Source organism: Ictidomys tridecemlineatus, chromosome 3 (genome assembly GCF_052094955.1).
Source record: "Ictidomys tridecemlineatus isolate mIctTri1 chromosome 3, mIctTri1.hap1, whole genome shotgun sequence".
NCBI lineage: Eukaryota > Metazoa > Chordata > Mammalia > Rodentia > Sciuridae > Ictidomys > Ictidomys tridecemlineatus.
The window spans coordinates 18060775-18077266 of record NC_135479.1 but is presented as its reverse complement, the minus strand read 5'-3'; the positions used below and the strand labels follow the sequence as shown (position 1 = coordinate 18077266).

Sequence of the window (16492 nt, the reverse complement as noted above, 5' to 3'; positions counted from 1 at the left end):
CTGTGGTTTGGGAACAGTAAGGTCAACTTGAAGCCTGCAGTGTGTCACTGTTTCCATTACACATTTTTCAGGGTCCCTACTTGGCTAGTAAACTCAGATTTGATTCCTCTGTCTTGGAGGATGGGCGCCAAGGCCCAGAGAGGTAGGATTTGGGAACACTGCCTGTTGGCAACAAGCAGTCGCCTGTCTGGATAGGAAGAAAGAATTGTGAGGAAGTTTTTTCTTTTTTTTTTTTTTTTTCCTTGGGAGCATGGTATTAATAGCACAAACCTCTCTCCCTCCCCTCTAATCCCTAGCAGTTTCGGTAAACCTGTGGGACACAAGCTCTTTCTTCCCGTCTTTGCTGGAAGTTAGCTGAAGCAGATTTTTTTTGGTCGTCAAAACTTTTTAAGCCAGGCATGGTAGTTTTCAACTGTAATCCAGCTGCTCAGGAAGATCACGAGTTCAAAGCCAGCCTCAGCAACTTAGTTAGGCCCTAAGCAACTCAGCAAGATCCTGTCTCTAATAAAATACATAAAGGGGCTGGGGATGTGGCTCCATGGTTAAGTGCTCCTGGGTTCAATTCCCACCCCTCCCCCCAAAAAACCTTTTTTTTGAATAGGTAATTCAAATAGTATAAAAGGAACAGCAAGATGAACCCCTACCAGGTATCTCTAGAACCCTGTTAGCAGGGTTATTGTGTATTAGTGCTGGATTTTGAATTAAGGTCAACTTTCTTGGGAGAGTGAGGGTTAGGTGTAGTGTGTGTTGGAGCTAGGGGTGGGGGAGACTTAAGGATTTCTGCCCTAGTCTTCTCCATCTGACAAGGACTTCTGGGCAAGCTCAGAACACAATATGCTGGCTTTGACTGAACTTTCCTTGGTAAGAGGCAATGGGAAGCTAGTGTGTAGACCCTGAACTGTCTGGAAACCCTGGGTTCAAAAGTTTACTCTAGCCAGATGCTGTGGCATAGACCTATAATCCCAATGACTAGGGAGGCTGAGGCAGGAGGATCACAAGTTCAAGACCAGTTTCAGCAACTTAGCAAGCTTAGTGAGACCCTATCTCCAAATAAAAAAAAGGGGCTGGAGCTTTTAGCTCAGTGGCCGAGAGCTTGCCCAGGATGTGTGAGGCACTGGGTTCAATTTTTAGCACCCCGTAAAAATAAATAAATGAAATATTTAAAAATTAAAATAAAAAAGCACCCCTGGGTTAAATCCTCAGTACCAAAAAAAAAAAAAAATTCACTCTGTCCAGCTGTTTGCATACTTTTTTTCTAATTTTTAAAAATATATTGTTTTTAAAAAGATATTGTTGTGAGAACATGATATCGAAACATATATATAAAAATCACATTATAAATTGCTATATGTGAATTTTCCATTTTGAAATGATTGACAGTGGTCCTCATTGTTGGTTGGAAGGCTCAGCCCATTCACTTGCTCTGTGATCTGACTTTTGGTTTCTTCAACTGTGAAATGGGAATAACAAGATTTACCTGTTACAGCAGCTGTAAGGGTCAAATAAAATATGTAAAGTCCCCAAACCCTGCAGGTTCTCATGACATTAGTCCTTCCTAGAGGCTGTTTTAGAGAAAGCTGGATAATTTGTGAATTCAAAAGCCCTCAACATTCTGGATGCATGCATGCCTGTAATCCCAGCTGCTAGGGAGGCTAAGGCAGGAGGATCACGAGTTCAAAGTCAGCCTCAGCAAAAGTGAGGCACTAAGCAACTCAGTGAGACCCTGTCTCTAAATAAAATACAAAATAGGGCTGGGGATGTGGCTCAGAGACTGAGTACCCCTGAGTGCAATCCCCAGTACCAGCCCCCCCCAAAAAAAGAAGCCCTCAGGAAGACCTTTCAATTACTAGGTCTTCTGCATCTCAGAATTATTCCTCACAAGATAGGATCCTCTTATATCTCCATCACTACAGCCAGGTCCAGTCTTTCATTCACTATTATCCATACCCCCTCTTTTTTTTTTTTTTTTTTGAGACAGTCTCACTAAGTTGCTGAGACTAGTCTCAAATTCCTCAGCCTCCTGAGTAGCTGGGACTACAGGTATGGACCACCAAGCCCAGTTGTATCCATGACCTCTTAAAATCTGTGAACAGAAAGATTAATGGGTACCCAGGACATTTTAGTGGCACCAGGCCTGTGGCTCTTCAGGCTGTCCTTGAACAAATGTTACAAGGTCCTTGAACTTCAGTGCTTTTTTTTTTTTTAATTCCTTTTTTTATATGGTTGTAGGTGGACAGCAGGCCTTTATTTTATTTATTTATTTTTATGTGGTGCTGAAGATCGAACCCAGGGCTTCACACATGCCAGGCAAGTGCTCTGCCACTGAGCTCCAGCCCCAGCCCCAGTGCTTGATTTTAAAAGGAGAGAGGGTGTTATACCCTCCCCATCCCAAGTACCTCCTAGAGACTACTTCAATTTAGCCACATTATCTAGAAACTTCCACACCCCTTGCCTGGTCACGATACCCCCCCTTTTTTTTTTCAAATCCCCAGATTCTACTATATAGCTCCACATTCTTTCCCCTATGTTCCCCCAGCCTTTCAGCCCTATTCCTTCCCATTCCAGTCCCAACAGGGAGCATCCTGTGTTCCTTGTCGGGTTCATTCTCCATCATCCATCCCCTCACTCATGGCTCTCATTCCCTCAAGGCAAAAGCTACACTCCCTTCCCTCCCCCATCTGCCCACTCAGCTCCCTTGGGCTATATATAGCACAGCTGTGCCTTAGATTGTGGCCAGAGCTTGGAGACTCAGCCCTACCTCCCCCATCCTTGCCCCTTCAACACAACAGAGAGAACATGTTTGAAGGTGCCGACAATGTTGGATAGGGCAGGATGAAAAAGGATGTGCTGAATTTGAGATTTGGGAAAATTTGAGATTTTCCCAATCTATTGTCAGGGGTGTTCCAGCCTGATACCCATTCCCTGTCACTTGTTCCTTCTGGAGGAAGAGGAACAGACAGTGAACAGAGGAGTTCTGACAACCATCCTATTTAACCCTTGAAGTAATCCTATGGCAGATGCTACCCGCATTTCTCAGGTGAGTATATAGACTCAGAGGTCCAGTGGCATGATCAAATCATTACAGTTATGGGCTAATTGATTCCATATTTGACTTTGGACTATACACCAATTCTGTCTACATCTTTAATTTCAACCCCTCCACATCAAAATTTCTATTAACGTGCCCTGATTTGGAAGGGAAAGAGGTTTACTAAGCAAATTACTAATGTAGAAATGATGAAACGGAAACAATTAGTAAAGACTTGGCATGTTAACAAGAATCATGCTATCATAATTTTATCTTATCTGTTTACTAAAGCAAGACTCTACAGAAATTTGTTCCTTGAAGTTTTAGTTACTGTATGTTCTCAGAAGTTTTTTTGAAATAAAAATACTTTGTATATTTGAAATTAAAAAAAAATTGCTGGGCGGAAGTTGGGCATGGTGGTGCATGCCTATAACTAGGGAGGCTGAGGCAGGAGGATCACAAATTAAAGGCCAGTATGGGGGCATAGGAATGGGTTCAATCCCCAGGACCTGTTGCAGGGGGTGGACGTGATGGGGGGTTATCTACATAAAGTAATTAGCACACTGCTTGGCCTATAGAAGGTGCTCAGTAAATCCAGTGAATCACAGCAACTGTTACCATTTTCTCAGCTCTGGGCTGAAATTATGCTGTGGAAGCATCATTATAAAGTCAACAAGGAAAAGCAGAACTTGGCTTTCCATAGGTTGGCCCCTGTTTTTCAAAGAACTTGAAGTTACTCCCGATTCCTATAGTCTTATGCAGACATTTTTATCCCCCTCATCCTGCCTAGATGAGCAAGAATATGTACCATCCATATCTTGAAAGTTCAAGAGGCAGCGCGGGGTGTGTGTGTGTGAAAGACAGGGAAGAGAGTTCCCATGGACGCTCGGGGATATGTGAAAGCTCTGGGGAGTTGCTATAACCCTGAGTCTCTTCATAGAACAGTGAGTGTTAGAGAAAAGAGGAACATCAGCTGCTGGACAAATTTCCAGTGCTGAAAAGGCCCCTTTGGGACACACACAGGGCCAAAAGTAATCTAGAGAAAGAACAAAGGCCTGGGATAGAGTGAGACCCTCCAAGGTGTATCCTCATCTTTCCCAATTTGCATAGCAAGTGCTTTTCCCTCTTCAGTCAAAGGTACTGCAATTGATTTACATGCCTAACCCTCAATATCAATCCAGAGGGTTTCAGTTTGGTCCTCTCTGGTTAGAATTGCAGTTAGGACCAGAAAATTTGAAGCAGCCAGACCTGAGTTCAGATTATAATACCAACATTAGTTGTGCACCTTGGATAAATCATTTGGTTTCTATGAAGCTCAGTTCCTTCCTCTCTGAGAAGTCTGAAATATAAGTGTCTAATACACAATGGCAATAATGCCAGTCACTGTCATCTCTGAACCTGAGAACCCTACACAAAGGGCTCTAGAGACCCGAAGTCCCAGTTGTTTCAAATCCCCAGACAAATCTCGTTGGTCCAGAAAACATTCCTGAGAGGAGACCAACACCAAGACCAAAGAGTCAGTTTCTCACAAACAGGTATTTTACTTATATTCCATATAGACTATAAGCGTATTGAAAGCAGCTGAGCATGGTGGCATACACCTGTTATAATTTCAGTGATGTGGGAGGCTGAGACAGAGAATCCAAGTTCAAGGCTAGCCTTGTCAATTTGGTGAGACTCTGTTCTCCAAAATGAAAAAGACAGGGATATGACTCAGTTGTAAAAGCACTTGTAGATTCAAATCCCAGTACCTTGGTGGAAAACCTAGGAACTCTGGCCAACTTTGCTTCTTTATCTTCATTTCAGTTCTCCATATCACCACCACGTCTCATCTCACCATCTGAGAACCAGAAGATCACATCTGTTAAAGGATCCTCTCCATCTGGTCTTGTTGTAGGAACAAAGGAGGCAGGGCACCCAAGACAACAGGAAACAGTTTTATTTGGCTGCAGCCAGGTTTAGAAGGCACAGCTTTTGCAGTAATCGATTAATCCCCTGAACCCTTGCAGGTAGTTTCAGAATTTTATACCCAGCATGTAAGGGGAGGGGCTCAGAAGTTCACAGTTTCTAGAAGTTCACATAAAAGCAGCTTTTTCTTCTACTGGATTTGGGCAAGTTAACCCTTCAAGGACAACACCTGAGAAGGGGAGAGCTTCTTCTCCCCTTTCTTTCCTCCCCCTGCCAGCCTGTTACCAGGGAGCCCAATTGGTAACTTATCTTAGAAATGTAGACATCTCTGTGAAGCCCCAGCTCAAGGCTAGAGGCCTTGTTTAAAGGTTTTGTCCTTTTTATTACATTTTACATTTGCAAACACACTTCTACAAACTACTATACTGGATACATGTTTGTGAAAAACAAGTAAAGGGGTGTTCAGCACCTGGAGTGCTGATTTCTTCCCAGCCAATGGTCAAGTAAAGTAGAGCAACAGGAAAATAGGAAGTTTAACTAAACATTAACCTTTTTTTTTTTGAGAGACTCTTTGCTTTTAGTCTTTTTAAAAAATATTTATTTTTTTAGTTATTGGTGGATACAAAATCTTTATTTTTTATTTTTATGTGGTGCTGAGGATCGAACCCAGTGCCTCACTCATGCTGGGCAAGTGCTCTACCTCTGAGCCACACTCCAACAGTCTTTAAAAAATTATTTTTAGTTGTAGATAGACACAATACCTTTATTTTTTATTTTTATGTGGTGCCAGGGGTTGAACCCAGTGTCTCACACATGCTAGGCAAGCACTCTACCATTGAGCCACAATCCTGGCCCTGCTTATAGTCTTAAAATCAATTATGGTGAAAATTTCTGGAGAAGCTTAGTTCAGATTTTTTTGTGTGTGTGGAGGAGGGGGTGCTGCTACAGTCCAACATGCTTTTCCAGTGTCTGGAGCTCAGCGGATGGGGGGTTAAGACCCATGCCCTGTCCTTTCTCCACCCCTCTCTTCCCCGACTTCAAAGTCTGCACAAAGCTCGAGTCACTGCTTCCCTGACCCCATAGTGATAGCTCCGACATCAGCTCTTGGATGGTTCAAAACAGCAGATGCTGAGCCCTGGCCCTGCTGCTCACGCTCCACTTTCTACCATCTCCTAGGGTAAGCACCAGCATGCTGAGACCTGTGGGGCCACCGGTCATTTCTCCTTCAGGAGAAGAGAAGGGGCAACTAGGAAGAGAAGTTGACTCAAGTAGGGAGAATTGGTCTTATGGTTGGACTTAAGAAGGCATCCCACTGGCAGAAATCCCGCTGTGAGGACCAGGACTACATCTAGTTTGTGAGCAGAGCAGATATTTACAGGGGTTGGCAAGTTAGAACAATAGGAGTTTTCTCCCTAGAAATGGAGGTAGTGGTTTGAAGAGCAGCTCAGAGACCGGAATTTGTTTTAGTATTAATGTGCAAAATACATGCTAAATTATACATAAATCAATGTCCCATCGTTTGAACCTCTGCCTCTGGTGATTTAGTATTCAGTGCTGTTTCTGGGATGACTCTGGCTCCCCAGCGCCAGATCCTACTCTTTAGCTCCCTCAGGAGTAACTATTACAAAACCAGGACCAGTGGAGGCCCCCAAGATTCAAGGACTGTTCCTCTCAGTCTCTGTGGATTTTTCCAGTTGTTTTTCTTGGCCCAAGGATCTTACCCAGTGATGCAAATGGAGGGAAGGGGGGTGGCAGAGAAAACAGTAAAGTCAGAATGAGTTGGGGAAGAAGCAGATGTTGGGAGGAAGAGGCAGACATTAGGAAGGACATGGAGGAAGTGGCTCTAGTGGCCCAAACACCTGAGACAGGATACCCAGGAGGGACATCTTTTCAAGGAGACTGTGCTTAGCATGGTGAGAGGATGCTAGCGGGTAACCAACTCCTTTCCACTCCAGACTGAGAACCAGAATTCTTACTGTGGGGTACCTCCTAGGACTGGGCTGAAGTCTAAGACCCCCGGCTGTTAACAACTGGGTCCAGGATCATGTCTGCTAACAAAGGCTGGTGGGTGCCACCTGAGGGCGAGGACAGCGTGTCTGAGAAGTTCCTAAGGAAGACCAGGGACTCTCCATTGGTACCCATAGGTGAGTAGGGAAAAGAATGGGGACATGAAGGGGCAACTTCTCTCAAAAAGATAGTGACTTCTGGTCTTTCCAAAGGAGAATGAGAGGTTGGGGATTTAGTTCAGTGGTACAGTGCTTGGTTAGCAAGAATGAGACCTTGGGTTCAATCCCCAGGACCACCACCACCACCACCACAAAAAAAAAAAAAAAAAATGAAGCAGAGGTTAGAGAAATTAAGTGGTCCTAGGCACTGCACCAGGAACAAACCCTCACAATGAGACAAGGGAGTCTGGATGGGTGGAAGTGGTCAGGAACTGAATGCATGGGACAAAGGGAAACTTGGGGCACCAACACCAGCCTCAGGATGGGGAGGGTCAGAATTATAATTTAGGATCCCTCAGGAATTCCTTTAAGTCCCTGGGAGAGCAGAAAAACAGCTGTACCAGGATGTGGGAGCCAGCTGTGGTTAGAGACGGGGCCCCAGCGCCAAGGTGGCATGGTCATGGGGATGGGCTATTTGTATATGGGGAAGGGATACAGCCACTTTAAAAATGCCATCAAGGGGAATCAGCTCAACCTAATGCTACCCGCTCCCCTCTCAAACTGCACAAAAGCAGCCACTTATCTAGCCTCCCAGCCTGTCTAGAGGCTGTCTTATAAGAGGACAATTGAGCTTGAAGGCCAAGGCCAAGGGTTGGTCACATTCTCTGCCCACAGGCTTGGGAGGCTGCCTGCTGGTGGCAGCATACAGAATTTATCGGCTGAAAGCTCGTGGTTCCACCAAGATGTCCATACATCTGATTCACACCCGAGTGGCAGCACAGGCCTGTGCTGTGGGTGCAATCATGCTAGGTAAGCAGCTTGGGGTGGGGGGCAGGTCACAGGAGAAGGGCAAATTGGCTGAGGTAAAAGTCTTGAGTTCTCACAATCAAAGGGCCCTTGACTTCCCACGGGATGCACATCAAACCCTTGAAGAGGCTTCTGAACCGAGACATTGTCAGGGTTCCCTGTTCAGTCTCCTGCCCTGGGCCTGTGGGATGGTGTGCAGCTTGCTTCATGAGGTTGCCCTAGAAATGAGAAATGTCATGCAGCAGAACATGTTGGATCTCTTCCTTTCTTGATAAAAAAGGCAGGAAGCTACTTGCTGTGACAGTAAGCCTGTTTCTGATGTGTAACACAGCTAGTCACCCCAGCTTGCCCACTTCACAGATTGCTGAGGTATCTCAGACAGATACAGAATACACACTAAAGTGCTTTGTGAACTGCTGAATGGGCTGCTCTCACAGGTGTGTGGTTAGATGCATGGAGCAGCTGTTGGGACTGATAAGCAAGGATGCCAAATTCTCAAAGGACCAGCTAGAATGGAAACTTTGGGACACCAGGGGGAGCCACAGAATGGGTACAGGATTCAGATGGCAAGGGGCATTTCTTCTTCTTCCTCACACAGGCGCTGTGTACACGATGTACAGAGATTACAGCAAGAGGACGGCACAGGACACTGGGGAGAAGTAGTGCTCCTGAGGGGGCTGGGTGGCCTGACCCCCTCCTCAGCCTCTGAATGTGCCTAATAAACCAGTAATGAGGAAAGTCAAGTGTCTTCTTCACTAGCAGAGAGCAGAGGAAGGGACCTAGAAGAAAGGCTGGATATCATAGAGCTTTGGTTCCCAACTCCAGGGACAGGGAGACATATAAGGGGCAGTAGTCTCCTAAGGTCAAGGTAGGCAGACCTTAAATCCCAGAATCCCATCAACTCCCATACCACCTCAGGTCTGCCCAGAAGCAGCATGGAGTGGGCACGGGATGGAGGGGCAACGAAGGGGCCTTGAGGCTCATGGGAACACTGAAGTAAGAGAAAGGCGTTCCTCCACAGACTGCTTTCCCTGGGGACCCAGGCAGGAAGGAGGCAGCAGCTGGAGCAGAGGCAATGATGCCTCATGGGAGATGACATATATCCAGAATGTAAGCACAAGGACTAGACGGGATGGGGGTGCGGCGGATGAAAGAAGCAGGCCAAGGCAGAGGTCAGAATTTTCTGTTCATTTACAAAACACAACTAAGGTTGAACTTGTAAAAAATAAAATTCCATGTAAATCCTGAAGACAGTGGCTCTTGGGGTTAAAAACTTTCATCCTCCAGGCTGGGCATGCTGGAGGATTGCGAGTTCAATCCAGCCCGAGCAATTTAGCGAGGTGGTAAACAACTCAGTGAGACCCTGTCTCAAATAAAATACAAAATTGGGCCAGACATATGGCTCAGTGGTCGAGTGGCCATGAGTTTAATTCCCAGTACCACAAAAAATTTCCAAACAAACTAACAAACAAAATAACATTCATCCTCTTCTCTTTCCCTGGGTGGGCCCAAGCTCTTCTCTCTCTTCCTTGGGAATGGAGCCAGGCAGAGGCCACAGAAAGAATCAGGAGGCCAATGGCCCTTCTTCACTGGGACTCTGGACTGGAGGTTTGTGAGTTGTTCATCATGGCCACAGCAATTCTCAGACACTCTTTGACAACACGAAGACCAAGTAACACAGGTCTCAGCTTCAAGTCCAGGAACTGCCAGGAACACCTGCACTCACATGGGGTAATTGAGCACAACATCTTGTTTGGCGAGCTCCAGCAACATAGGATCGTCGAAGAACTTGCTGATGCTCACATCTTCACTCAGGCCCTGTGGAGAATGGGGGCAAGTGCAAGAGTGAGCTCCATATGGGGACTGGCTGAGCTAGGGGCTGTCCAAGACCTGGGCTGGAGGTGGAGGCTGGCAGGAACTCGAATGCAGGTAACTATTCAGAAGCTGTGCCTTTAGGGTACTGTCACAGCCCAGAAGACACTCCTCTCCAAGCTCTCTTTTCCCTAAAGGCCCCAGTTCTGGTTGTCTAAGGAATGTACAAATCACTTCCTTCCACACTGTGACGAAAACTATTCTCAGTCTATAGGCCCTCAGGAAAAGGGTCCATGAAGAAGAAAGGAACCAAACTTCTTTTTTTTTTTTTTTTTAAAGAGAGAGTGAGAGGGGGACAGAGAGAGAGAGAATTTTAACATTTATTTATTTTTTTCTTAATTCTCGGCGGACACAACATCTTTGTTGGTATGTGGTGCTGCTGAGGATCGAACCCGGGCCGCACGCATGCTAGGCGAGCGCGCTACCGCTCGAGCCACATCCCCAGCCCCAGGAACCAAACTTCTGCTGAGGCTCCTGGGGGTTGAGGGACTACAATGGGCCTGAGGAACACATACCTTCCTACGACGAGTTTTAATCATGAATTCCCGGGCCAGGTGAGGAGCTGGCTGTGGCTCCAAGGGGCGGATGACAATGCTCTTGTCCAGAGGATCACCAGGTACAATCTGAAAGGCAAAGGGTTTCTAATGTTGTAGGCAGACTTGGATTTCAGAGGCTTCAAGCCCAAAGCAGGATACTAAACACCTCACTTGGGGGGTTGGGGAAATAGGTTAGATAGGGATCAGCTTGTATAGGTGGAAGGCCAGGCTGGCTGGTTTGCCCCATTTTCTTACCTGCCAATGGTGGAAGACAGACAAAGAAAAGGCCTGTCCCTGGGTATGAGTCCGGAGATCAGTCTCAAAGCCAAAAGAGTCGATGGCTGGAATGAAAGCTTTGATGGTGTAGAGAGGGGAGCCTGGGATGGGTGCATCCTGAGTCACATGGCCCCTGGGACAGAAAGGCAAAGGTTGAATCCTTACGTATACAGAGGCCAAAAGCCAAGGAACAATCTGGCTTTTGCTGCTCCCAGATTCAACCTAGCCCAGAGTTTCCAGCAAAGAAAAAATAACCAAGAATGCTCTACAGAGAGCAGAAAAAGCAGACAGGATAGGGTCCTAGAGATATTCACATGGTTGACTTGCTTCAGTACTTCCCCCAGGAGCTCTATGAGTAGGGGTCCAAGAAATTTCAGTTGTAATTTGTGATAAAAGCCAGAGATTGCCTCATTCCTCTCCTACTTCCTTCTGGAAAGTGAGCTGACTGGGTCTGGAGTGGACAGATTTGAGGCTAAGCTCTACTCTGCCCCCTCAGCAGCTGAGGCATTTCCTGTTCTGCTCTTGATCTTAGCACTCTCCCTGACATACTGGGGTTGCTCACCTGCGCCTGGCCAGGACAGTATAAACGGCAGATACACAGTCTGCAGGGGCCTGGACCTCTACAAAGTAGTAAGGCTCCATCAGACGAGGAGTGGCCTGCAACAGAGCAGGGAGGAAGGGCTCAGCTTGGGGAGGGCTGAGAAGGGAGACCCTGGATAAAATGTCTCCAGGCACCCAAAGCCTGGTCCTCTACTTATCGCCCTGTCTAGGGAAACAGGATGGTCCCCTACAGCCCTGCTCTTACCATAAGGAAGGCAGAATAGACAACTCTCCTGGCTGTGGGGATAATCTGGCCTCCACCCCGGTGCAGAGGCTCCTGAGCAACCACCGCATCCAGGATCTTAAACTTGACATTCCGAATCACTAAAAAGGAGATGAGGACAACTCTGTGAGGTTTGGTTCTGGGGCTAGTCACAGGGCTATATCAGAGCAGTACAGAATCTTGCTATATTACATACATCACAGCCACACAAAATGTGGTACAAAAATCACACTGGAGCTGGGCACAGTGACACCGCCTGTTAATCCCAGCAACTCAGGAGTACGAGGCAGGAGTACCAAGTTTGAGACCAACCTGAGCAACTCAGCGAGATCCTGTCTCAAAATAAAAATTAAAAAAGGGCTGAGGATGTAGCCAGTGCTACAGCACCCCTGGATTCAGTACCTTATATACACACTATCTGAGAATGGGTGTTCTAATCAGATCAAGAAAGTGTGTGGTAAAAGAGGTTAGCAGTTAAGTATACATTTGATTCAGGCCATAAGAGCTTTTCTACAAATTTGTGGGTTTTTTCCCCCCCCTGCAGATATTAAACCTTTTTGTTTGGAAGCAGAATAAAGTTCTAGGAATTTCACATTTAGTCCCATGAAGTCCAATCTGGGTCAATAAGCCACTCCAATCTCAGTCTTCACTATATCTCTTGTCACATACACCCAAAGACAGCTCCTATTCAGGAGTGAGAAGCAATGTTGGTCTAGAAGTGACTTCATCTCTAGGAAGTGCCAAGTGGTGGCAATGGGATAAGGAAAGGGGAGGAAGTTGGCCCAGGACATGGGACAGACCCTATGTACATTCCTAGCTGCTTCTCTGGCTGGGTCCCATGGATGGGGGAGGCGCTATGGACTTACATTCATCACACAGGGGCCCCTCCCTGGTTCCCCACTGGAAACCTTGAACGATGCTATCCTTCACTGAGCCAAGAAGAGCCTTGTCCACCTGTAGAGAAACATGAAGGCTCCTCAGCAATCCTCCTACCAACCGAAAAGTTGAGAGGGGCAGAAGAGAGGTATAGCTAGGAGAAGACCCTCTCCTTCACCAGAGAACTCAAAATATTTTGAGAAAAGGAGGACACACTGCAGTTTCTTCTACTTAGAAGCTATAAAGAGTGCCACGTGGTTCCCATCAGTTCTGCAGTACCTCAGAGGGCAAGGTATCATCCACCAGGATGTTGGGGCCTGTGGCATCAGGGCCAAAAGCCCAGATAGATCGGGCAGCCAGCAGATCCCAATCATACTTGGTCTGGAAGAACTCTCCTAGCTTCTTTCTGGGGAAAGGAGAAAATGGAGGTATCAGACGGCTCTGTTGAAGGCTTCGGGACCATGGACCCTCCCTTTCTGGAGAAGAGTCACCCCATTCAGCCCATTCTGTGCTCGGAACATTAGCAAAGGCGGGACACATAACTCCTTCCCAGAACGATGTGTGGCAGTTAAACTGTGGCATCAGCCCTAGAGGCAGAGCCATGCACCCACCTGTTCCATGTGATCTGAACCACCTCGTTCTCTATGTCTTCGGCAAGGCCCTTCTCAAGAGGCTCAGCAATCATGGTGATCTTGTTCCTGGTGAGAAAGACAAAGGCAATGAGGAGGGCTCACAGGACTAGGGGGGCATTCCTAAGGAAAGGGCAACAAAGCGGACAGCTGAGGCAGTGACATCAGAGGAAGCCTCAGGGGCAGGGTGGAACAAAGGACTTGTCTTCTTTCATTTCAGTCTATTAGTTTGTTAAACAAGTGGAGCTATAGCTGGGAATGTAGTTTAGTGGTAGGGCACATGCTTAGCACATGCAAGGCCCTGGGTTCCATCCTTAGTAGCAAAAAAAATAAATAACAATAATTTATTTTGGGGGCAAATTTTTATTTTATCACATGACAGAGGAAAAGTGGCAACTATGGAACTCCTCTTGGTAATATATAAGACAAAGGATTCACACAGCATCTTGTCCAAAAGCATAAGGGACAAGGGGCTGGGGTAAACACAGGTATCTTAAGCACAAGCACCTTCTCTCCCTGTCTTGGGTGTCTCTACTTCCACAGTGCTGGGCTGGGGGTGGAACTGGGGTGAGTGTAGGGGGACAGTGTCCTTGAGGCTGCCAGTCCAGGGACACTATGCTCCCAGCTTACTTTTTATTGGGTGTTTCAGCAAAGCACTTGAGGGAGGATGTTTCCACCACCGTCTCACAAAACGTGACCACTGGGTCAGCCACCTGAGAACAAAATAAACTGCTGAGGCAAAGTCTACTTTTGTTGGAAGGACAAAGTTCTACCTAAGGGAACTCTGAAGTGCCCTTGGCTCTCCCTCTTTGAGAACCCGTTTCTTCACCAGCACAGGTTAACAGGCACAATGTAGGCCGTAGCACTGTCCATGCCATCACTAAAAAACCTGAGAAGACAGTAAAGGCATTTTATTCCTGAGCCAAGAGTAAGGGCCTTAATTATAGTCTTCCAAGACAGCTTCCAACATGTGCTTGGCCCCCCACCGTCAGTCACTGAACAATTCCTGGGGGTGCAACAGTCAGTGCTAGAGACCCTGGCGAACACCTGTTCCCTGAAGCTCACTCATGCACATCCGCAGATGAGTCTAAAGAGGTACTGAGGGTACCTGCCCAAGTAGCACAGGACACTGAAGAAAGTGTGCCTCAACTGGGAGATGGAGGCCAAGGGATGCATGGTTCAAAGGACCACATCAGGAGTGGTGATGATGAATCTGCAAGAGCCACCCTCCACTCACAACCCTCCATCACTACAATTGTGAAATAATTTTTCTAACAAAAGGACAAAGAATAACTGGCTTGGGAACCTTGACACTGAGAATAACCCAGTGAGGGGACAAAAAAGTTCTCCAAAGCCTTCACAAAGGAGAAGCAACAGAAAGTGCTTTCTATAAGTGGATTTCTTCCAGTTCACCCCTCTTCTCTTGGACATCCAGTGAAATCTGCCTGGAGCAAGGATTCTGGCTGCTGGATAGGCAGAGGCCAAAGAAAGGTACACTAATTTACCTTGATGTCTATCTCTGAGTACATCTTCCGCAGATCATGCATGACACAGTCCAGGTAGAGCTCTCCAGTGCCCAGGATCACATGCTCGCCAGACTCTTCCACCTGAAACACAATAGCCCTGGTGGTCATAGCCTGGACTCTCTTGTGTGAGCAACTGCAGATGCAAATAGAATCCAGGCCAGGACCAGACAGGGGATGCCTCAACCTATTATCAGAAACAGTGACTGTTTCAGCCTCTTCAAAAAACCTCAGTAAGGTCGGGCACAGTGGCACATGCTTATAATCCCAGTCAGTGGCTTGGGAGGCTAAAATAGGAGGATTGTGAGTTCAAAGCCAGCCTCAGCAAAAAGTGAAGTTCTAAGCAATTCAGTGAGACCCTGTTTCTAAATAAAATACAAAATAGGGCTGGGGATGTGTCTCAGTGACCAAGTGACCCCAGTTCAATCCCTGGTACCGAACAACAACAAAACCACCTCAGTGAGGCATACTTCCTTACCTATTGGTCCTTGAGAAGGTGGAAGCACTTAGCACAGTGCTACTGAGTGTAAAGTCATTGACTTCAGTCCTATCTTAGCCATTTAGAAGAAACCCTACCCTATGTCCACGGACAACAAAGTAGCCCTTTAGCTTGGCCAGTTATTCAGAAAGGTATGTTGACAGGATTAGAAGTGTTCAAGGACAAGAATAACTTTTTTGGAAGAATCAATTCAAAGTGTATTAATAAGGAATATATTCTTTCTATGTAAAGACACTGGGGAAACCTACATACACAGGTTTTATCCTGCCCTCAAGTAATATTAATAGGCATGACTGCTCCTGTTATCATTTGCCAAAAGCAACAGTTCAGGAACACCTGAGAATGTGAAGCAGAAGGTGGTGCAGAGCAGGCAGCCAGGGCAAATTGGGCTTGGGAGCAGCAGCAGCAGGTCCCACACATACCTTGGTGGTGAGGGACGGATAACTCTTGTTGACCTTGCGCAGGCCATCGAGCATCTTGGGTAGCTCTGAGGGGTTGACTGGCTCCACAGCAATCTTAATAACAGATGTGGTATTGAACTTCAAGGGCCGGAAAATCTGAGCCTGAGATTCAAAATGCAGAGGAGTCAGGGCATCTGGTCTGAGAAGGCACAGAAGGTGCAGGTGTAGGCTGGGCAGGGAAGCAGTGTGCCTAGTGTGTGTGAGGACCAGATCCCACCCCCAACACCACAGTGACGGGGTAAAAAGATGCAGGCAGGCATATGAGAGAGCTGAGGACTTGCTGAGAGTCAGATATTCCCCAAACAGGAGCCTCTGTGCTGCTTGGGGACAACCCAAAAGGCCAATAATTCCCACATATTTTGGCAGAACAAAAAGAAGTGGAAAAGAACAAAATATTCCTAACATCTGAGTTTAAGTACAGGGAGAATCCGGCAGGGTCAGAACTAAAAGGCTGAGTCTATGCTGGGGCCTGTAACCAGCAAGTGGCAACGATTCTGAGTTAGACCCCTTGGAGTTCCTGTTTGTTGTTCACATGTACCCTGGTTCCTGGTGACCCTCTAGCTTAAGCCATTCCAGCTGGCCTCTTCAGAAATGCTACCTCCTCATTGCCTCGGGGTTCCGTTATGGTTGCTGTCTTCACGATTGGTTGATCAACACCTTCAATCAGAACCCAGTTGCCTGCAGGAACACGGTTCACTTCAATGTGGTACCTGGAACAACATCCAATAAGCAGTCATGGAACTTAGGAAGAGCATTCACTGCATAAAAATGCACTGGGCCAGGAGCAGAGACACGCAGACTAGGTACTTCTTGCAGGGGAGAGGGGCAAACAATATAATCATACAGTTCCATGTATGCAAAGAGTGCCTTGAAAAAAAAAAGTATAAGGAATCAGAAGAGGACATAACAGGAGAATGTAATTTCAATCAGAGGTTTATGGTAAAAGTCACTGCTTGGGGTGTCCAACATAAGGGGATATCAAAAGATGAAAGATACTTCAACTTTCTTGGTTCTCTGATTTTCTTTTGCCTTCTAGAGAATTTGGTAGATTTGGAGGAGGGAAAAGGGACCCTGGTTAAGGCAGAGCAG

General features: G+C 46.6%; 2 protein-coding genes across 5 annotated transcripts in view; one reads left to right on the top strand and one right to left on the bottom strand.

Annotated features, from left to right (window-relative positions):
* Nucleotides 1-5936: 5936 nt before the first annotated feature.
* Nucleotides 5937-8646, top strand: Higd1b (HIG1 hypoxia inducible domain family member 1B). 3 transcript variants are annotated; one of them, XM_013359905.4, is made up of 4 exons: nt 5937-6113; nt 6930-7080; nt 7777-7911; nt 8507-8646. In XM_013359905.4, exons 2-4 carry the CDS (start codon nt 6981-6983, stop codon nt 8569-8571), a joined length of 300 nt encoding a protein of 99 aa, XP_013215359.1. In that variant the 5' UTR covers nt 5937-6113; nt 6930-6980; the 3' UTR covers nt 8572-8646. The 3 variants fall into 3 exon arrangements, with proteins under 3 accessions (XP_013215359.1, XP_040124622.1, XP_005328186.1); XM_040268688.2 differs by having other exon boundaries at nt 5939-6113; nt 6892-7080; XM_005328129.5 differs by lacking the exon at nt 5937-6113 and adding an exon at nt 6701-6849.
* Nucleotides 8647-9077: 431 nt separating this feature from the next.
* Eftud2 (elongation factor Tu GTP binding domain containing 2) overlaps nt 9078-16492 on the bottom strand; it is a 42693-nt gene continuing 35278 nt past the window's right edge. For both annotated transcript variants that reach the window (XM_078041964.1, XM_078041963.1), the window contains exons 17-28: nt 16002-16113; nt 15365-15505; nt 14426-14527; nt 13551-13633; nt 12903-12989; nt 12571-12697; nt 12282-12369; nt 11398-11516; nt 11155-11249; nt 10572-10725; nt 10296-10403; nt 9078-9726 (exon numbers count right to left, since the gene is read on the bottom strand). In XM_078041964.1, coding sequence (XP_077898090.1) covers nt 9631-9726; nt 10296-10403; nt 10572-10725; nt 11155-11249; nt 11398-11516; nt 12282-12369; nt 12571-12697; nt 12903-12989; nt 13551-13633; nt 14426-14527; nt 15365-15505; nt 16002-16113 — 1312 coding nt within the window. In that variant the 3' untranslated portion in view covers nt 9078-9630. The remainder of the gene's footprint in view (nt 9727-10295; nt 10404-10571; nt 10726-11154; nt 11250-11397; nt 11517-12281; nt 12370-12570; nt 12698-12902; nt 12990-13550; nt 13634-14425; nt 14528-15364; nt 15506-16001; nt 16114-16492) is intronic.